This window comes from Leptidea sinapis, chromosome 9 (genome assembly GCF_905404315.1).
Source record: "Leptidea sinapis chromosome 9, ilLepSina1.1, whole genome shotgun sequence".
Lineage (NCBI taxonomy): Eukaryota > Metazoa > Arthropoda > Insecta > Lepidoptera > Pieridae > Leptidea > Leptidea sinapis.
Window position 1 is genome coordinate 13,566,878 of NC_066273.1, and position 22,945 is coordinate 13,589,822.

Genomic DNA, 22,945 nt, shown 5'->3' on the forward strand with positions numbered 1-22,945 from the left:
AAAGTTAAGTTATAGTTAGTTTGAATAATTGGCACGTAGGTGGCGTTGGGGCGCTGGGACCCTCCCGGGTTCGGGGAGCGAGGCCCCTCCGCCCAAACATCCTCCCCACGTTCAGCTACATCCCCGTTCGTTTAGTTCCATTTCCGCACGATCTTGTCAACGTGTGGGAAACTGGTACTTTGCGAACGCAAATGCATGCGCAAAATCGAATTTTGCGCACGATAATAGGAAAAATGACTAATGAACTCACTCGGTAAGCGACTTCAGAAGCGCGTCGACAGTGTCGGGCGCGAGACGCACGCGCGGCGTGTCGGACGGCAGCGCGAACACGGGCGTGCCCACGGTGCCGCCGCCGCCCCACGAGGACCCGTTGATCGTCAACCACAGGGACACCACGTTCTCCATGAAACTGCACTCGCTCTGCGTGTAGGTATGAAACATATAATCGAAAGTAATAACCCTTCTTCTTAACTTCAATTATCAAAGCTACATCTGAAGACAAAATAATTCGCAATATACCGCCTATAGTCACACTGTTCGAACAAATTCAAATATTTTTATTCAAAATAGAATGTGACATCTCTTATTGAAAGTCAAAAACTACCATCCATTCCAAAACGAATGCCTCAGACCTGAGAAGAAACAAACTACGAACACAGGTTCGTTTCCGGAATTTGTTTATTTACTATAAGCAACTGCCCCCACTTTGTCCAGGTTTAATTTGAGTGAAAAAGGATTAGTGTAAGTAAAGTGTATTGTTTTCTCAGCGATGCACACATAGAAATTCGTCGTTATATAAGAGAAAAGACGACTTAGACACTACAAACTCCATATCTAAGTTAACAGATTATATATGGATTATTAAGAAATAAGTTTTTATATTACTTCGTACTCCTTTTATTGGTTGAGGTTTTAACGATGCCTATTGACAAATTCATAAAAAACTGTATCTTTTAAATTTGGACAGAACAACGCTTGTAGGGTCATTTAGTACTTATATAAAGTAAGTATTATGCATAGCGGCGCGTTTTTCAAATATATACGTTTAAGTGGTAAGGGTTACTACTATAACATAAATTACTTTCTATATAAAAAAAAGTATAAATAAAAGTCGGCTGAGTTTCTTGCGCCCAATGACATTTTATATATACATATAGACAATGCACCTCATACAAAATCACAAAAATATAACGATAACAAACGACACCATAATAACCTTCGACTGCTGTCTATACACTTCTACGTTTACTCCAGATTTTTAAACTATTATTGGTAAATAGGCAGTAATGTAAACACAATTTCAGTTTCAGCTGCGTATTTTGAATTAAGAACCCGATTTGGACAGCGACATCAGTGGAGTAGGAGTTAGATATTTTTTTAAACCCAGACGAAAAAGAGGGTTGCTATAAGTTTTACGTTCGTCAGTCTGTCCCTATTTTCCAATCAAGATCTGTTCAGTCGAGGGTTTTTTAGGTTTTTAATCAAAAATCACACTCATATTATAAAGGGCAAAGTTTGTATGTTTATTTCTTGGCTCATGTTTTTATTTGTTACTTCTTTACGTTCTAAAGGAATTTGGTAATGATGATAATAATAATAATAATGAATTTCATAAGTTAAAGTAACGTTTAATGAGAGAAACTAATACTCAAATATAATATTTTTTATTTACATAGAATTATTAATTGAACTGATTATTTAAATGTTAAGTTCCATGAATTAAAATCAAATTGTCTTTTAGACTTGGATATCTTTTTGGTATATTGGTAAATATATTTGTATGACAGCTTTTGTTAAATTTTAAATGTGGTTAAATATAAACAACTTAAATCCTTTAGTGATGAAATATAAATATGCTTATTTTGTTTGTAAATTTCTTCATATCTCTATCTTGCTACCAACTGGCGCCAATTCTCTTTCATTATCTCGTGTACAGGAAAGCTCAAGAATATTAGCTTCTACATATTATTTGCGATGTAAAAAGTATCAGATATCACTGGGTAACGAGTCTTCCATGATAACGTATAAATAGCACTGGTATGTAATTATCCACGTTCTTGTAAGCCATTACACAAAATACAATATTGCTATACGTTGCTCACTAGGCCTTAAAAAAATTAACAAAAAACAAGTTTGAAGTCGGTTATTTTTTTATTAATTTTTATTTTATTTTTAGATTTTTAGTGAATCTGAACTACACTAACTAATAATTTGTGTAAATCTACTAAATTTTGCAATGCAGCAATGAATATAAGCGCATTGCAATTTTAATAGAGAGAAATTCTGCCAGTGATCGCACCCTTACTGTACGTCGTTAAGGAGTTTCACTAATTCCATTGATTACGACAATTATTTGACCATAATGACGTGACGGTAGGTGACTCAAATATCCGGATAGCATATAAAAGTATCGGCTTAGTATCGTTAAGTTAAGTGAAGAGTTCTGCTACTTCGTCATGGATCCCTTAATCGGAACCTAACCAAACTCTCTCCAAACTACTTTTAAAGTATATTTCTTTCAATAAAAAATATCAAGAATTATCGAAATCAGTTGGCGCAATATTGAGTAATTCTCAAATTTGTCGCGTACATTCTTATAGCAAATTTAAGACTTTCACGGTTTTCTCCATTATCGGAATCAAATTGCAGTGGTAGCACATGAGAAGCGTCAGCTTAAAAAAAACAATTATTTAAAATCGGTTCACCCAGTCGAAAGTTCTGAGATAACAAACATAAATAAACGTACCGATGAATTGAGGACCCACCTTCTTTTTTGAAGTCGGTTAAAAAGAGTGACTCTATTGGTTTCATTTCTGACTGTGTCTTTTCATCTGTCCCATTCTGACAAGAGGGTTTTGTGTGGGGACTAGTCAATAATTGTACCATATTTAATGGAAAAATATTCGTTTTATTAATTTATATCCGCTTTATGCATATCAATTTTATACTTATAAATAAAATAATCCTATCGATGATAAGCACACCTACTTTTTATTATCGTTAGTGTATTATTTAAGCAATTTTATAGCACGCTTAGGCTTGTTGATTGACACACATTTGATACACGACTAAGAAGAAGTGTGCTTACATTGTCTTTAAGCACACTTTTGCCGTTTCACTGTCAGACTGCTAATTATATGCCCATAAGTATAGAACGTCATCGCTTGCGCCCGTTCCTCTCAGGTGGAAGGGTATCTATTTTGAAATGGGTGGTAGTTTTGACTTACAATTAAGTGTTTGAAATATCCAATTTGAATGGCCTACTTCGAATTAAAAATTTTGAAATTGAATACAATATATATCGTACCTGCAATGGAAACTCGACTGCCAGATGTCTGAATACGTCGTAGAGTGAGTTCGTGAGCGTCAGGCCGCGCGGGGGGGGCGGGGCCGCCGCGCACTGGGCGGAGCCGGCGGGCGGCGCGGGCGGCGCGGGGCGGTGCGGCGGCGCGCGCAGGGCGGCGGGCAGCGCCAGGGCCGTGCGGGCCAGCAGGCGCCGCGCCGCCGCCTCGGCCGCCGCCGCGCCGCCGCTCTCGAGCCGCGCGTCCAGGCACGCCGAGATGATACTACTGGCGACATTACATTACTAATTAAACCCTCACAAAAACGAAAGCTGACAGCACGAATATACTATGGAAACTACATCCAAACTTTCGAAACGACGCACGCAACACAGACGCAAGTCTCAAAAAGGCCCCCGAGCGGACGCCGCAGTGCCGTCAATGAGCGCGAGTCCCGCGCGTGCCGCGTCGAGACCTGCGCCTGGGTGCGTGCGTCGTTTCAAACCTTTGGAAGTATTCTCCAAACTGCTTTAAAAATTGGTTCAAACCGGAAAGTTTTTCGGACAGATTTAAATATAATGTTTAGACAATATTAGTTTGTTTTTCACTTTTCAGAGCATTATCTGAATCTCACGTATAATCCCAATATTGAGAGAAATGTGTTATTTAAAAAAGCCGTACACTATGTACACATCTCATAATAAGAAGTAAATATTATATAATATTCACTAACATAATAATATTACACATTTAACTGACCTGTTGGTGACGTCAACGGTAGACTTCTTGCGGCTCATTATTTTGATGGAGTCTAGGAAGTTCTGTTCCACCTTCTCTTCGGGCTCCGAGTCATCCGACTCGATCAATTGAATCAGCTGATACTCCATGAATTTATTGGGATCTAATAACAACATTGTATGAATGTACGTACAATCTATGAAGTGAAAATCTTAGATAATTTATATGTCTATATAAACCCTCTTATTGCTAGACAAACGATAAAAACAGGCCAAGTTTTTTACTTTAGCGTCCGTGACAAGCCTACGTCTTACATTTAAAAAAGGAAGTTTGTAATTTAAACGTACTTTATAAAATTGTAAATATCTGTATTTGACAGTTTCCAATAATAATTACTATAATAACTACTTCGGCGGCGTTACCCATTAAAATTCACAATAAGTAATGCCTGCTCGAACTTAGCGCTCTGACTTACATAAAGCACGACCGTCTACCGTGATTATGCTACCAACTGTTAGTTGGCACTACTGTAGTGCCAACTAACTAACATGACTCATGTTAACTGAAGATCTCAAAATTAAATGCTATTATAGTTATTCTTAATTATAGTGATAATTGTGTTAGTATGCATGCATTACTCTAAAATCTAAATAGAAGTTAACTGAGAATGGTATTTCAGATTCTTTCGACGTTTTCACAGCTATCGCAATCTATCTGTCGATGTATTAATGATCAAAGGTGAAAATCATTCATTACAAATTACTTATTAAATTATGTTCAAAAAAAACATTAATCTCGAAATCAAATATTTTGTCCACTTTCATTTGGCGTTCAAAAGTATAGACAACAACACTTCAAAGTGTTAGCATGTCCTCAACTCTGACACCTCACTGTCACTGTCGATATGCGGGTAGTACCTATCTTTTTGACGTAGCCGGACAGGTCTTGAGCGACGCCCCGCCTCCGCGACACTGCCGCAGCGGCGCCGCGCCCTGACATACCGCAGTCCTCTGTGGTGGGAGAGCTGTCGTCGGACTCGTACTCCACGAGGTCCTGGATAAAGTTTATAGATATAATAATAATAATAAATTACCCATTTTCATACAAATTATCTGCACTATGGGTGCCAGACAATAATCTACAGACGATTATATAAATAAATAAAAAACACTCAAAAAATGTTGTATATTATAATATTAAAAAAAAACTCAAATTTAAAAAAACAACCGCAATTTTCTTCTGTTTTAAGACCTATACAAAAGGAACCCTGTTGTCTACGGCTGCTGTCAACAGGTCAAATTGTTAGTTACCCACTGAAAATCAGTGTTGTAATTGGAGTGATCCTAATTTCAATTCCAAAATGCTGACTGATTCGTTTCATGACATCATATTTTTATTTTGTATTTTTTTTATAATGTAATTAATGTAAATATCCAGGAAGTATTAGGAAATTAACAATAACACAACACAAGTACAAAGAGAAAACAACAAATAAAAAAAAAAACAAACATTGATTGCTCCTTGTAAACAGATCCTTAATTAATGTTTTTTTGAAGGTTCTTATATTAGTTGTAAAAGGATCCAGCGAATAGATTGTTAGTTTTAGTCGGGAGTTTGATCTTTTCTACAAGGTTAGGGGTATCAATTACAAAGTTAATAATTTTATACAGAAACATCAAGTCGAACTGTTGTCGCCTAAGGTGAAGAGGGGTAACATTTTATGTTTCTTAAGTGAATCAGCAAAAAATATACTACCAGAGCCGGTTCTGTATTCGAGCGATCTTAAAAACACCTTTTGAATTCTCTCAATTCGATTGATGTCACATGCATCATGAGGGTTCGAGACCACAGAACCGAAGTCTAGCAACGAACGAACCACACTAAAATATAGAATTTTGTAGGTGATGCTCTCTTTGATTGGCTTACACGTAAGTAATAGGAAACCCAATTGTTTAAATGATTTTTGTATTATGTAATCAAAGTAAGCTTTGAATGAATGTTTGTGATCTAATATAATACCTAAATCACTCATGTATTCAAATTTAATTGGGTTTCTTTTTCGTAAGAAACTGATTATAAAACACTTATCTATGTTTAAGTATAGTTGGTTAAGGGAGCAGTACCTAACTATTGCTGTGATATCACGTTGAAGAGATATACAATCTGATTCGTTATTAATAATACTGTAAAATTTGCGTCATCTGCATAAAGAACATTGCAGTTACTGATGTAGCTGTAGTAATTTTACTATGTATATATTATGTTACATGTTGTGTCATGAATAAATGCTCACTTTACTTTAAATATTTATTACAATATACATACATTTACATATATCATACAACTGTTTGCACCTCTGCCGTGATCCTAACCTGGAAACCCTAGCTTAGAGGGTTACTAGTCACAAGGTTATGAAGGTGTCTTATTATACATCGCTTGGTCTGAGATACTGTGACTGAAGAACATTGGATTAAGTTATCAGATACCTGTAACAGAGCCGTGAGAGCATGCCGCGGCCAGGGCGGCAGGGTCACGGCTCGTCGGGCCAGTGCCAGCAGGCTGCCCGTGTCCACGGGGCAGCAGCCGCCGGTCAACGCGCACAGGCGACCCACCACCTGCAACACACATTCAATAATGGCACACCTGATGAGGAGTGAGAACCACGAATTGTCGGGGACGTGCCCTGTAAACACCCAGAACACTTGGCGTTGCGTAGGGACGTCGCTACATAGTTTCGCATTTATCACGGGGAGTTTTCCGAAGAGCTGTTTGAGTGATCCCTCCGCCGAATTCCACCTTCGCTCGACACGCCACAAACAAGAATATCATGCCCTCCATCTGGATGTTTTGCATTCCTCCACAGTGCGGTTATCAAGGAACTTTCTTCCACGCACAACAAGACTGTGGAATGCTTCCTTGCGCGGTGTTTCCAGGACGATACGACATGGGTACCTTCAAAAAAAGCACGTACACCTTCCTCAAAGGCCGGCAACGCTTCTGTAATAAAATTACTGTTTTAAAAGGGTTTAAAAGACGCAAGATGCTTAGAAGGTCATTTATGTTACCTTGGCGCACAGCAGCAGATGGTCAGCAGCATGCGTGGCATCGAGCGTCACGAGGTGGTCCAGAAGTGCGTGCGCCAGAGCGGACGCGAGTGCGGGCGAGATGAGGCGCTCGTGGCCGCGGGCGCCGCGCTCAGTCACGGAGGACGGCCGGCGGAGTGGCACGTGTACCCTCGCAGACAGACGGGCGCGCTGGAGAACAACACATTCTAGAGTGACAATCTAGATCAAGCGTTTAAAATCGTAGTAAAACTTCCATAAAACATTGTTGAGCACCGAAATTAACAGTTTGCTTTATTTATTTGTTTATTGGCTCCAAAACAACATACATGTATTAATCTTTACACATTAACGCTACTTTAAGTTAAATCTATTTTTGATGGTTTGTTGTAGTTCAGTGAGTGATAATTTAATATTAATTATTTTTAGCAACTAGACAATTTAATATATTTTAAAAAATACACAAAAAAATTGTAATAATTGAAAAATGGAGCAACTTTTTCAAGTGAGCTCCTCGGATTTATGACTTATTTGCTTCGATTAGTTTCCCTTATCTATATAGATTTCTATAGCATATGTTTTCTACTACTAAGGGAACTAGTAAAAAAACACGTTTTGACGTTTCGCACAAAAATCTACCTTAATGTTTACCTGGTGATCCTCAAGGGCGATCTGTATGTCCCGGCGCGCGGTCTCGATTTCCATCTGATGCAACAGCTTCTTGCGCATCTTGCGGCGGTGCATCGTCATCATGGCCGAGCTGGCTCCCGACCGCCCCGTGCTCGAGCTGCTTCCGTCGCCCGAGCTCTGGCCGACCCGACCGCCCGTGACCCACTCCCATCTAAATGTTACAAAATAACTCTAATAATAATCTGATAAATCTTTAAAAATATAATAAGAAGTTCAGAATTTTCGTATATTAATGTTTGTAAGTTGAACACATACGGAACGCAGACGTGGGCCTTATGAGGAACCTCATGGTCGCACAGAGGGTTATGCTCGGAGTTTCCTTACGAGATCGAAACAGTAATAAGGTGATACGTAGGAAAACAAAAGTCATCAACATAGTGAATATATGTTTGTATGTCCTTATATTATTTACGTCACGGGGAAGCACAATAGAACGAATCTGCGAGTTACTGGGGAAATTTACAATTTTTTATTGTATATACCTATCTTTATACACATAACTTTTATATGGTTTTCAATGATATATCAGGGATTTAATATCACTTGGTAATGTGACGCCATATAAATATTTCATATGCCTATATAGAAACGGTATTGTTCAGCAATAATGTTTCTATTTTTCCCTAACATAATGCATTCTAACATCAAGATCTGTATTTGACTGTTCTTCACTGTACTGTAGTTTCAATAAATATTTAAAAAACGTGTTTAAGAGAATTTTCGTAATGATACCACAGATTTCGGTATCGTGTTAATATTTATTGTACAATATTACATTAAAAATATGGATTACTATTTTGAATAAAGATAATTGAACGATTTGTTATGTTTTTAAAGTGATAACCGTGACTTTCTATGATCAGTACTAGTTATTTATGCAACTGTTGTATAATAAGGGGTATTAAAACACGAATGTGGTTTTATCTCACGAGGTGAAGCCGAGGGTGATAATAGTATCACATGAGTGTTTTAATACCTAATTATCAACAGTTGCATACAAGACTTAATTACACCCAAAATATATATCCTCTAAAAGATTCTGAAATAGTCAGTTTACTGTTAACATTAAAACAGTCAGTCCTAGTAGTAACCTAATATCATCTATAACTGATTATATACAAATAAACTAAGTATTAATGAAAGAATTATTTATTTTAGTAGTAATTTACATTTTGTATAGTGGAATAATTAAAATTCACTTGAATATTATGTTCTTTTGGAAATTAATCGCTCATTTTTTGTAAACAAAACAATAAAAATATCGAAGAAAAATGGCGGGGATACGAGTAACCTACTTTTTTTTTTACGGCGCGCGACGTTCTGTTAGTGTGGAACGCGCGTAAACGAAAATGTTCTTTTTTTGAAATTCATACAGATACCACGCATCGAGCAATAAGAATGTGGCTGTCTGTTGAAACTCTTTGCGCATGAAGGGATAAAAAGAAACATAGGAGTATTGTTATGAAATTCAGTACAACATTCTTTTGGATGATGTAATGGTTATCAGAACATCGGGTGTTTTAATGTTGGCAATAAGCTAACTGTTTCAGAATCTTTAATAGAGGATTTAAAGCATGGGTGTAGATAAACAAATAAACACGAGTCCCGCACCATAACAATATTACAAGTAGACCATAGCGAGGCACCTGTTGTGCGCGTCGTCCGGCATGGCGGCGTCCAGCGAGTGCGCCAGGACCGCCAGCAGCGCCGCCACCAGCGCGGCCGGCGCCCGGCCCGCGCGCACCAGCTCCAGCGTGCGGCCCGCCACGGCCTGCGTCACGCCGCCGCCCGCCGCGCCGCCGTGCGCGTACATGCTCTTGCGGGACATGTACATCACCGACACGAGGCATCTGTCACGGGTGCGGACGACGTTAGTACTGTCGTGAATGAGGGAATCGAAGACCTTGTGCCTACATATAATATCTTCACGAATTTGTCTAACATGTGGTTGGCGGTATGCAAAGGCAATAATTGCGATACATATATTGTAATATATTTTACAATTTTACATTATTTTTATTTTTAGGGAACATACAGTCTTTAACGAATGATATACATTTACGACCTTCCAAATAAAATAGTTATAAAAATCATAAACCAAGAAAAATCAAAATGTTTAAAATTACACATTTTGCTTACGATTGGTTAATTTGGACGCATAAAGTTTCCGCGTTTATTTGCAAGGTCATTCCGAATACTTCATAATTATCATTGTAATGTGTTGTCAACGATATTGTAAACATTTTGCATATTATTTGTTTATGCTTAGTTATAACTTTATACCATTTGTAAGGTCGTTAAAATTAAATTATACATCAATGAGTCCCATACAGATTAATTAAATTTCATAAAGTAAAATTTTCATAGTAAAGTCACAACTTATACATAGTTTTCACAATTTCGACAATTATCTAAAAAGAGGACAATATTTTTTCTTATATGTATATGTTAAATTATTGCGACGACAATACAGTATTAAATTAGAATGGCGACTGGCGACAGAATATTTGTTTATTAATTATAACGATGTAGCATATCGAATATTAATTCGTTAAGTTTCAATATGAATTGTCATTTTTGCTTACATAAATAAAAAATATTATATGTATCTCAACTACCTCTGCATTCCACGAACCACATGATAGACAAAACCTAAATGAATTAGAAACCGCGTGGACAAATTAATCTACTATAAATATCACGTGTCAAAAGTTTTTAGCCTCCTCCACGATTCCATGTGATCACGATTCATGCATTTGAATCGGAATATTGGCATCAAATTAATAAAATATATATCGTGAGTACCCGTCTTAAAAATTACTACTTCTGTCAGAAAACTTTGCGTTTTTAATACATTTACATAGACCAAGCTGAACAGGGTCACCAAGATTTTATTAATAAAATAAAAGAAACATTAGTAAGGTCTGTCACAGTCATCATGATGGTCGCGTCACCTGTCCAGCGGCAGCGGCGGCGCGTCGTGGTGCGCGAAGGCCGTGGCCAGATGGTCCGCCAGCAGGCCGCCCCACCACGCCGCCGCGCCGCACACGCGCGCCGCCAGCGTGGCCACGCCCGCGCCGCTGCGGCCGCCGCGCTCCCACGACAGCGGCAGCACGGCGCGGCACCACGCCGCGCTCACGTCGTCCACGCGCTGCGGGTTGTAACGAACGTGAGGGAACTTGCCCGCTCACGATTATTGAAAAACCCAAAAGTTCTGAGCGGCCCTACAATCATTGTACTTGTCACCTTGAGATGTTAGATGTTAAGTCTCGTTTGACTAGCTACGGCGCCCTTCAGACCGAAGCAGAGTAATGTTTACAAATTACTGCTTCAAGGCAGAGATAGGCGCCGTTGTGGTACCTAAGGAGCTTCCCACTGATAAGGCATCCAAATTATATTAAATACTAGCTGACCCAGCAAACGTATTGCCATATAAAGTAATAAGAAAAATCAATAATTTAAGTATTTGGGGTATAAAAATAGATGACGTCTAATTCTCAGACCTACCAAATATATCGTACATAAAATGTAGCGTACTACAATAATTATTATTTACGATTCCCATCTTGCAACCCATCAAAGTTTTAATAATAAAGTGTACAAAGAAGTAAAAATATGGCCACATAAATATATCAACTTCACACAAGATCATAATCGACGAACGATGCTTATTAAAAATGTTTCAAAGGTTTTTTTCTGTGCTATATATCGAATTAAGTAGTAAAATAACTACTGTGAAGTGTTCTTTCGTAGTTTCCAAATAAAAATTGTTGGGTACTCCGTTCTCGTGTTTGTAAACGTTCAGCAAGAATATAAACAAGGCTTGGAGACCGAAAAAAATCAGTCTTGCCTTAGTCTGTATGTTTGTTTGTGAACCTTACCAGATCATTATGTTGGAACAGGAAGTAAAGCAGCAGCTCCACAACGTTCTCTGTGATGATGCGCAACTTGTCGGTGGAGGCGCGCTCGAGAAGCATCTCCGACGTGACAGCGTGCAACACTCGTTCGGGGCAAACGGTGGTGTTCCGAAGCCGGCGCTCTATATTTGTGCAATTATGAAGCTGCTGCTGCAGTTCTATGCACTCCTGGTACGCGGACACCACCCGCGAGTCCGTGTCTGACTGATTGAGGTACGCGATCATGTGCGCCGCGTTGCCGTTGTACAGCTCCAAGTATGGATTCAGCAAGTCGATCAGTTTGCCTGTTGCAAGTCTGTGGACAAAATAAGCCGACTGAAAATACTTATATCAAAACGTAAGTACCTACCATAGTGGCGTAAATTTTACCGCCAAGCAGTAGTGTGAACCACCACCACTTGATTCGGTTCAAAAATTATTGGGCATAATTGCGGTCCCAAACCTCTCCATTGTAGGGGGCAGAGTTTATCACTTACCATCAGATAAACCTCTTGCTTGACTCAACTTCTTATAATATAAAATTGAAACAAGCAGCCATATTCTCAAATAATAAATAACTCTAGAACTTTCCGCAGCTTATTATATACAATTTGGATTGGACAAAGTATCTTCTATCTATACTAAATGAATTTGCAACCAAAATTTATGAACGATGCGAGACTCGAACCCACGCCTCTCAAGTGCCATCCGAGCGCTCTTACCAACTGAGCCAACCGTTCAAGTGAGGCATTGATCGTAAATCTTGGTATGTCATGTTCAACACTCAGTATGTGGTTCCTATATTTTATCTACCTGAGACGGCAGCTGAGATCCTGGTGCAAAGCCGCGAGTGCGTTGAGAGAGGCCGGCACGTTGTCGATGTCTGCGATCTCTCCGTAGAACCAGCCGAGCGGTATCTTACACTTCATAGCAGACATGCCGTATCGGCCTATCGTTGTTATCTACTCGAATAAAAAACATCAATAGTTTAGTCAAGAGTAAAAAATTTGAAATGGAACTCTGAACATTCAATTTAGTACATAAATTATAGCAGGACAAAACAAGTTGTATTTAAAATTCTAACCTGACTGTTTCATTCTCTCTAAGATGAGTGAAGTAAATAAAAATCATCACATCAGTGGGAGGCTCCTTTGCACCGCATGCCGGCTAGATTATGGGTACCACAACGGCGCCTATTTCTGCCGTGAAGCAGTAATGTGTAAGCAATAGTGTGTTTCGGTCTGAAGGGCGCCGTAGCCAGTGAAATTACTTTTCAAATGAGACTTGACAATTTATGTCTCAAGGTGACGAGCGCAATTGTAGTGCCGCTCAAAAATTTTTGGGGTTTTCAATAATCCTGAACGGCACTGCATTGTAATGGGCAGAGCGTATCAAATACCACAGCTGAACATCCTGCTCGTCTTGTCCCTTATTTTCATAAAAAAAACATCGAACAAAACAAATATGCGGCAAGTGTATTGCAAAATACAGAGCTCAGTGGATCAGTTGAATAATCTAAAAGCTGATGTGCTGCAATATTATCTTGTGGATTAAAAAAATCAGTTGGTAACTTTTTCATAGAAAACTACTTTGATATACAAAAAGATTTTAAATTCATAAGGATCGGTCACTATTTTTTTTTCCAAATTTCTATATTTGATATTAAAATATATATATATATATATATATATATATATATATGAAATTACTTAAATCTACTTATTAAAGCAATTTACAACTAAGCCTTATATATGTAGGTATCAGAAAACTTATTTCTACAACCCTATCTACGTGTTGGGGGATAAAACTTTATTATGCTTAAAAACTAATACATGAGGTTTGTGGGGGGGGGGGGGGGGGGGAATCCAGGAAACTGGGAAAACCTGGCTATTTGCTATGATCAGTCACTATTGTTGCAGATGTACCTTAATATATCGACAAAGGGGGGGCGGCTGTATGTCTGCCAGCACGAGGTGTTTGGTCGCGATGTCGGTCGCGAACGCAAGCTTCACACAGTCCGTCTCCTCACCCACGCGCCAGGTGTCGATGCAGAGAGTCACCAGCTCGGAGCACGACGGGATTATCTAGTGATGACACATATAAATCACACAGTGTACAAGAATTGAAAGTGAAAGAGAGAGAGAGAGAATTGAGTAACCTAGAAAACTAAAGTGAGGTGACGAGAGGAGGACAAACGAGCGTACGAGTTACCTCGTGTTACGTTCTCAGGATGTTCACCTGATGGTAAGTTATGAACACGTTACAAATAAAATTTTAAATCAAAATTTTATGAACAATGCGGGACTTGAACCCGCGACCTCTCGCGGGCCTCTGTTTGGTGCGAGCGCTACGTAACTCTAACGGTTGGCTGAGTTGGTAAGACCAACTCAGCCAACCGTTAGAGTTACGTATCGTTGATAAAATCTTGCATAATTAATTTGTACTATCTTCTGTGCAGCCCTGTAAGCACTAGGACGATATGTAGCATCATGTATGCCTTTTTGGAGGAAAATGTAAATTTGAAGGTATCATATTATACAAAGGATGGCTCACCACATCTGTGAGCCGCACGGTGTGTCCGAAGTCCAGCACGATGTAGCGCCTAGCGCCGGAGTGCATCCTCTCCACCAGCAGCGTGTGCTGCGGCGGTCGTCGCACCAGCGCCGCCCACGGGATGCGGCATTGTTCCTGCTCCTGGAGAGATAAGGAATGGTAATTGTTAACCACGGGAAGAGATTAAGCGTGACGAAGTATAATGAAGCCATAATGCTTCGCGAGTGATACATAGCAGTAATACTGAGTACAAAGTGTTTTTTTTGTTACGACAATAAGGGACGAGACCAGCATGATGTTCAGCTGATGGTTATTGATACACCCTGCTCATTACAATACAGTGTCGCTCAGGATTATTGGAAAACCCAAAAAGGCGAGCGGCACTAAAATTGCGCTCGTCACCTTGAGACATAAGATGTTAAGTCTATTTTGCCCAGTAACTTTAATAGTTATGTCACCCATCACACCCAATAATGCTTACAAGTCATGTGAAAAATCAAATTTACCAATTGAGCGCAGAGAGTTGAGAGTACTTAATATTTTTAAGTCTTTTAAAAATTAATTCATAACAAAAAAAAATGCGTTCAATTAATCGCGTTCCATCTACTAATGGACCTGATTCAATTTGCAACGCATTTCTCATCAGTCAAACGTAACACACTTCATCAAAATAGTCATTACTTCATTAAAACTGCCACAATGAGTCACTTACTTTAATTGATTTCTCGCCATCTAGTTCTGACTTCTCGTGAGAGTCGCAATCCATCGGGCTCTCAGAATCATTTTTCTGCTCATCTTTCGAAGAGTTCTTCCCTTGGCTTTCTTTTATAACAGTCCATAGCTAAAACCAAATATTAAGTTAAATCATAATGCCTTGTTTAGTTAAGGGTTTCCCGGGGCTTAGAAAAAAAATAATGAAGTTTATTTTAAAGTGAAATTCCACCATATATTACATAGTGTTAAAAACATATTATACAAGATTATTTGCAGGTCACAGAAAACTAATATAATGACAATATAAGTGTACTTTAGGTAAGGTAGGTACTAAAATGCAAAATGTGTAAGTTCTTTACCTACCTAGAACATAGTATTAATACCTTTTATTAGTTTAAGCAGTAATTTGTTAAAGCGTTGAAAAACTATTTAATATTTATTTGTGGAGGCTTTTAACTGCCGCCAATGTATTGTATATATATGTATTGATGGCTGTCACCGACTTATATAAGCAAAGATGTGTCACAAAATGGGAACAGATGTAATGATTTATTTGTCGGCATTATATTATCTTATTGTACTACACGTTGCTTGGTGGTGTTACTGACCCATACAGAAACAAACGTTGCAGCTGTATCTGTTGGCGTATATCGCAAGCTATGTAAATCAGAAGGCCTACCATCAACTTTTAATTCATTCTACAATAAATTCAATTCCGACGCAGTTCAGTTTAGGTACCTAGACTGAATCGCTAAGATTCGTATTGTGAAGTAATCGTTTGAATCGCTTATAGAAGAATGAACGAAAAAAATTGTCTGTGGTCCGCGGCGTGAGAAAGAGATGGCGCTGTATCTACGACCGCAAACTATGCGAACTAAGATAAGTGAGCTAACTAAAATATGCGAAGCTAATTTAGTTGTGTATGCCGATGCGCACCTACACGAGCTAAGCTAAACCCCTTCCCCGCACGCCCTTCGCTACTCTAGTTTCTGCTGTCCAGTGTCCTTTGTCGTACGCACGCTTGTTTTGTAGCAATATATTGAATTTTCAATGTGTTGACATATCCAAGATCTATAATGTCTTTTTCTTAAATAATAATAAGTCAGTATTAATCTTTCTTTCTATTTGTAAAGTATCCATCATCGGAACTTTCTTCATCGTTTATATTCATGGCGAGCGACGTCTTTCGAACTTCGCAACACTGACTGAGATTTGCCTTAGCTATTGCTGTGCATGCTATTATAATATTATATATCTATTTATTTTTATCAAGCTAAGCTTAGCCTAGCATGCTTAGTTAGGTATCCACAAAGCGGAGAGGAGAGGAGACGAGAGGAATAAGCCGCGAAGCTGTCTGGTTATTTCCACCAAAGCAGGGAGGAGATGTGAGCTCTGTATAACGGAGATGTGAGCCGTGTAAGTTCGAAAGCAATCAAAAGTGATGTTAAGGAAATGCCCCCCCAACGCATCTCCACTCTGCCGCGCCGATTGGTCGCTCGACGCCACACAGAACTTGATCCATTCCACCAAAGTGGAGATGAGAAGAGATGTCTCATCGGTGTATAGAATTTTAGATACCGGGCCTAAGGCTAAGAGACAAACAAGTCTTTTAAATGGGGGAAAAGTATTGTAAAGTGTTATGACTCGAAAATGACCTTTACTGCCTACTGATAAGGTGTATAATTTATGATAAGATATTGTGTCACCTGGTGCGGGTCCGCTGAGTGCGCAGAGTGCACGGGCGGCTGGAGCCCCGACGGCGCCGACTCCAGCTTGGTTCCGTCGGAGGCCAGGTGGCACGTCACGTGTAGCATCATGGCTTCTCCGGCCACGCCCACCGCACTCATGGCGCACTCTGTCTCGTACCAGTTGTTTGTGTTGTTCGAACTCGAAGTTTTTGATGGCTCTATTATAAATATTCAATAAAGAAGCAGTTAGCTATAATGTTTCATATTATTATATAGTTATGATTATTATTACTACATAATCTTTTATCCTTAAACAAGCAATTCTTGTATTATAAATATATATAATCTGAATCTCGGAAACGACTTCAACCACTTTAATGAAATTTAGTATACAGGTGGTTTCGGGGGCGATTTCTCAATTTAAAAAATGTAGTTTTATCTGTGTTTTAATAAGAAACAGCTACAAAGGTACATTTCACCACTATATACAAGACGATAATAGCTCATTGGGTGATCCAGAAAGCAGAAGACCCCAGTTCGAATCCAGATGTCCTATTAGTTTTTTTTTGTTCAAATTTTGTACCTTTTTAAAATCCGATCGTCTAGGTACAATTATCATAAAGCTAGCAAGCAGGCCATTTTTAACCGACTTCAAAAAAGGAGGAAGTTCTCAATTCGTTGGTATTTTTTTATGTTTGTTACCTCAAAACTTTCGAATGAGTGATTTTGATAATTCTTTTTTTATTTGAAAGCTGGTGCTTCCCGTGTGGTCCCATTGTAATTTGGTCCTGATCTGACCAAAATCCATGAGAAAACCATAAAATTCTTAAATTTGCTATACATAGGTATAGCAAAGTGGATGATAAATTTACGAATAACTAATTATCGGGCCAACCGATTTCGATTTTTTTATTAGGAATAGCAAAAACCTTAGCCTCTAGAAAGTGGAAGTGGGCGGGCCATTTTTGTCTTAGGTCCGATGGAAGAAGGGGGCAAAAACTTGTTGTAGTGGAGACCATGACAGGGGTTCAGGAATGTTGGGAGACAGCCAGCAAGATGGACGGACGATTTGGTGCAAGCGGCTGGGAAGGATTGGATGCGGAAAACTCAGGACGGCACAAAATGGTCTAAAATGGAAGAGACTTTTACTTAGTATTGGGTAGATCAAGGATAAAGAAGAAGAATAAATTATTTTTTGTAATAACAGCGTAAAAGTTGTAAATTTAGAATAACTTCACGTTTATTAATAACACAGATAAAGTTTAGGGCAACTTAGTCTTTTTTTATGAAAATACGGGACGAGACGAGCAGGACGTTCAGCTGATGGTAATTGATATGCCCAGCCCATTACAATGCAGTGCCGCTCAGGATTCTTGAAAATTCCCAAAAATTCTGAGCGGCACTACAGCTGCGCTCGTCACCTTGAGACATAAGTTGTTAAGTCTCACTTGTAAAGTAATTTCACTATCTACGGCGCCCTTCAGACCGAAACACAGTAATGCTTACAAATTACTGCTTCACGGCAGAAATAGACGCCGTTGTGGTACCCATAATCTAGCCGGCATCCGGTGCAAAGGAGCCTCCCAGTGGGAGGCTCCTTTGCCTGTAGTCTCGCCTAGTAGGAATCACTTAACAATGGTTTTCTATTATGTATCTCTAGTTACAGATACATTGCTGTCACCGTATAATATCAAGATCTTATCTACCCATAGTTATGTCCAAAATAGTTATAGTCCAATGCTGTACGTCGATAGGTTATTGAAATGTAAGTACCTAAGTGTAAAAGGATAGATTTGTCTACCTCTAGTAAGTTAAACGAAGGATAGATAGGTTAAACAATTTGTTATGTTTTAAAGTGATAAAACCCTCACTTTTTACACAAATAAAATTTTAAAATAAAACCTGAGGGTTGAACAAAGCATACAAGATTTTATGATGATACGTCACTCGAACGGTTAGTTCAAAAAACCGAAAGTCAGTACTGTTCCGTGCACTGGCACGGAACGCCAGAGGTCGTGCCCCTCATTGTTAATAAAATTTTGTTTTCAAATTTTATTTGTGATAGACACGGATTAATAAAAAAATAAGGACTCCGTGTCACCTTTCATAAGACTGTAGCACTAATGCAAGCCGATTAACGTGTAAATACATAGCCACAAGCGCACACACTACTACAGGCCACGATTACGATAGGCGGCCATTATGAGAATTGTCATCGTCTGTGACAGATTAGTTTGCGTTTCAATAAAACATTTTAAAAATACTGTCGTGCGTTTTGAATAAGAGTAAAAACAATACTATATAAGTATTTGTGGCCATATATGATTGTAGTAGTAGTATCCCCCGGAACCGCACACACACTAGCATAACGGTGCTTCACTTGCTTATATCACGGCGCAGAGTCCTTCTTTTTTTACTTGTCAGTGGGGATAGATAGGTTATTGAAAACGGACGTTAGTTTGGCCTAGTAGGAATGTTTTAAGTCTGCGAGCGGTTAAAGGCATAAAAGGCATTTATTTTCTCAAAATTGATTCGTTTAGAATTCTTTTTGATGTTATTTCTAATAACAACTAGATACTACTACCGCTTGGGAAACAAATGGCACTCTGAGAGAGAAGAAGCTGCGCAAGAAACTCTCCCAGCATTCTTTTTTTGTGCTCTTTTCAATAAAAGTATACAATATTGTACAGTCATTTCTATCGCTATAAAATAATAAAAATCTAGTCCCAGGCTGTCCGATCATTTAGATATTCAGCAGTGGAGTAATAGGATTTACGACAGAGCCATTTTTTAAAAAAACATTTAAATTTATTTATACATAATGCCTGAACAGTGGCTGGGACTCTATTATAGAAGTGTATAAATTTACCCTTAAAGCTATTATGTATCTTATGAAGCCTACAACTAGAATTAGTTACAAGCAATCCCTTATTTCTAGTGTTATAATAATGAAAATCACTATTAATAGCAAAAAGGTGACGATTTTTGTGAACGTGTATTAAATTTTCATAAATGTAGTGACAATGAACAGTCATAATATTTATTTGTTCACCGGCGTCCAGCGGCATGTTGAGCAGGTCCCGCAGCTGCGACTCGTGCTTGGGCGCGGCCGGCGGCGGCGCGGCCACCTCTCCCGCCAGCACGCTCGCGTACGTCACCGCGTGCGAGCCGCCGCGCGCAGTCTCCGGCGCGTCCACCGCGAACGTGTGGCGCTCCAGCGGCAGGCCGTACAGCCCGAACCTGGCCACACACCCGGCTCAGACTCGAACACTACTCGTGTAGCTCACGGAAATGTCAAATTAAAATATTGTTTCTTATTGAATTTACCGCTACTTCGTAAAGAGTCGAACTAATGAGAAGTAGTAGCGAGAAACTCATTGCCACTCTTTTAAGTCAACATTTACATTTTAATTGTTTTACAAATCATTTCAATTACAATATGTGCAAAGTGACGCGACAAAAATACTCAAAAGTCAAAAACTGAAAGGCTTACACGAGTGAGTCAAAAAAAGAAAAAAATTAAATTAATACTTATAAACGCAAGAGTTATTGAGTATATTAGATGCATCAATCCACACATACCGTAAATAAATAGAGGCATTATGTGAGCATTTCATAAAATAAAATATATAATAACTTTAACTTTAAAGGAAATAATAATAATAAAAAACACATCAAGCAGACCTCCCGGTAACAAGATCATCCAGCCACCATCACTGTGTTCAATGTACCCTCCACAGACATGGATCCAGCGAGTGTATGTACTTCGAGTGTCAAAAAGAGGACAAAAAGAAGAGCAATGCTCTTCCTTTGACGCTTTTATTTTTTATAATAATTTATAATACATTGCCGATTTTAGTTATAAGCAATACCAACTATTGATGTACTGAAATCGTCAACTAATGATGAGGTGAGTGGCTACACGTTAGACTCGATGCACTGGAATTTTTAACGACGTCACAGTATGTACAAAAAAAGGGCACGGTTGGTTTTCATACAGACGAAAGGAATTGCGTTATCTACTTGGATCTATGTCTATGGTACTTTTTAAGTGGGGTGTGGTGTTTTATGTGGGGTGCATTTTAAGATATCAAAATATAATAATATTATCAAAACTCTACTCATCTGTCAATAAAATATTTATAACTATTGACACCATGCACCCCACGCTTTTTTTTTAAATAAAATATATTTTTTTTATTCACACTATTATTAATTTATATTTATTGAAATTTTAAACACTATTCTTAATTTAAATTTATTAAAATTTTATTTTCTATTTTTATAAGAAGCGTGTTTTTTAGTTTTTTTAAACTATTATTTTTTATGGAATAGGACAAATTAACGGGTTACCTGATCTTGATTACCACAAGAGCGTTGCCGGCTTCTTTGCACTGTGTTTCACAGAGATTCATACCGATTCGCTAGATCTTGCACTTCAAAAAAAATTATTTGTGTTCTTACCGCGCCCGTAACAGTTGATGATATGGATTGTTCCGTTGCCGCAGAAACCTGGCAGCCTTCTCCAGCAGCGTCAGACACCGCGCTACGAACTCCGAAGCCGCAGCCCAGGGAATGGAGTGCTGTGCCAACGCCATGAGCCACTTGAGAGCGCCCGGAGACTGAGACGCGCCCACAAACGGGATGCATTCAATCAGGCAACTTGTAAGCGACTGTTCGAATGTACACTTCGACGCTGGAGGCAACTGCTTCACTCCACTACAAATATAAATGAAAGTATTTTTCTATGAATATAATAAAGCACACTAAATGAAATCTTAAAAAGACACAAAAAATTTCGTTGCAAACTTATTTCTCAAAAACAGAAGACGATCATTAGGCCCACTGGATGATACGTGATCATCCCTATGTCAACTTATAGCCAACAAAAGCCAGCGAAAAATCTCTCTTCTCTTTCTGTCGTTTGTTATATCAGGATCCAGCTGATGCACTGTTCACAGGTGTTACACTTGTTAACAGTGGGTCATAGCCATAGAACTTATTAAATAAGCATTTCTGCGTAACAAGTACGTGGGCCATACTAAAAGTTTCTGGATTGCCACTTGTTACACAATTATTTAAAAACCCAATTACGGTAATTCGAAATGGAACACTACGAGATTTGGCCCGTTCGTGCTGTCGTAATAGGACGGTAGCGTGGCTCTCCCACATCGAGAAATCTTTGCGCCTGACACTCCCCTAATGATATTAAGAATAAAACGGAGAGCATACAATGGTTGTATATAATACTAGCTGATGCCCGCGACTTCGTTCGCGTGGAGATATATTTTTAAAAATCTTGACGGAAATCATTGATATTCTATAATAAAAAAGTAACCTATATATTAATCTAGGGTATAATTTATGTCCCTTCAAAATTTCAGCCAAATCCGTAAAATAGCTATTGCATGAAAGAGTAACAAAGACACACACAAACATTCACGCATAGAAACATTTTCTAGCATTTAAGATGTTTTAGTTACAATAAGTTATCGATGGGACGTCCTATTTTTTTACAACTTCCTCTTAAACAGCATTTGTAGTTTTTCTTTCGGGTTGAAGGATGATTAAACCTTCTGATGAACTGACTCTGTAGCAAGCCAAAAACAACGGGCCATGCGAGGAACAATCATTTCTCAAATCTACACCGGCTTTTTCAAAGTTTGACCCTGTGCTTTGTTGATACTGGTCTCCTATTTGTGCCCAGCAGTCGGTTAATAAAAAAGGATATTCTCAAAGGTGTGTCAAGCACGTTTACCCACACGGCAACTGTATTGAGAAACGTGTGATACACAGGTGTGGTAATTACTGAAAACAGTTTCTTACCTGACACCTAAGACCTAGCAGGAACCATTCAAATTTCAAGTTTGTAGCGGTTAAAGTTTCTGAGATTTCCTGATTTGCCAGTGAGTGAATCACGGTGATGAAGAACGGTGCTGAAGGAAAAATCCGATCAGTGATATAGGAATGAAAATTGTTGCTTCTTTTTTCGACAAATCGGGACGTTACTGCACTACAGAAAACATTTGGAAAAAAAAAACTTTCTTACATTATAGTCGTCCTTCATCATGATAGCGAGTATTTATAATCTGCTAAGGAAAGAAATGAGTTTTAGAAAGCCTGCAATATAAAAGGGATGACAGATCCTCCATACAGTCCGGTCTATGCACTCTGTGTTTTTTTCCCAAAAATAAAGATACTTAAGATTATTAAAATAAGGATATTCCACAATTTACAAGCCCGAAGAGGCAGTGAATGTAGTATAAGAGGCCATTCAAGACATACCTCAGGAAGACTGGAACAACTGCTTTATAGAATGGTTC

General features: G+C 38.7%; 1 protein-coding gene and 1 non-coding gene across 2 annotated transcripts in view; both read right to left on the reverse strand.

Moving 5' to 3' along the window:
- The window catches only part of LOC126966107 (baculoviral IAP repeat-containing protein 6-like), a 70,513-nt gene that overhangs the window by 37,278 nt on the left and 10,290 nt on the right, over positions 1-22,945 (reverse strand). Inside the window, exons 8-24 of the mRNA XM_050809981.1 lie at positions 21,087-21,341; positions 19,675-19,862; positions 16,641-16,840; positions 14,933-15,061; positions 14,221-14,361; positions 13,593-13,751; positions 12,481-12,629; positions 11,653-11,983; positions 10,726-10,922; positions 9,418-9,621; positions 7,733-7,922; positions 7,085-7,273; positions 6,506-6,634; positions 4,937-5,072; positions 4,041-4,182; positions 3,308-3,566; positions 251-420 (exon numbers count right to left, since the gene is read on the reverse strand). Coding sequence (XP_050665938.1) covers positions 251-420; positions 3,308-3,566; positions 4,041-4,182; positions 4,937-5,072; positions 6,506-6,634; positions 7,085-7,273; positions 7,733-7,922; positions 9,418-9,621; positions 10,726-10,922; positions 11,653-11,983; positions 12,481-12,629; positions 13,593-13,751; positions 14,221-14,361; positions 14,933-15,061; positions 16,641-16,840; positions 19,675-19,862; positions 21,087-21,341 — 3,168 coding nt within the window. The remainder of the gene's footprint in view (positions 1-250; positions 421-3,307; positions 3,567-4,040; positions 4,183-4,936; positions 5,073-6,505; positions 6,635-7,084; positions 7,274-7,732; positions 7,923-9,417; positions 9,622-10,725; positions 10,923-11,652; positions 11,984-12,480; positions 12,630-13,592; positions 13,752-14,220; positions 14,362-14,932; positions 15,062-16,640; positions 16,841-19,674; positions 19,863-21,086; positions 21,342-22,945) is intronic.
- Trnaa-ggc (transfer RNA alanine (anticodon GGC)) lies at positions 12,335-12,407 on the reverse strand. Its single transcript has one exon. It is a non-coding gene; the product is annotated as a tRNA-Ala (tRNA).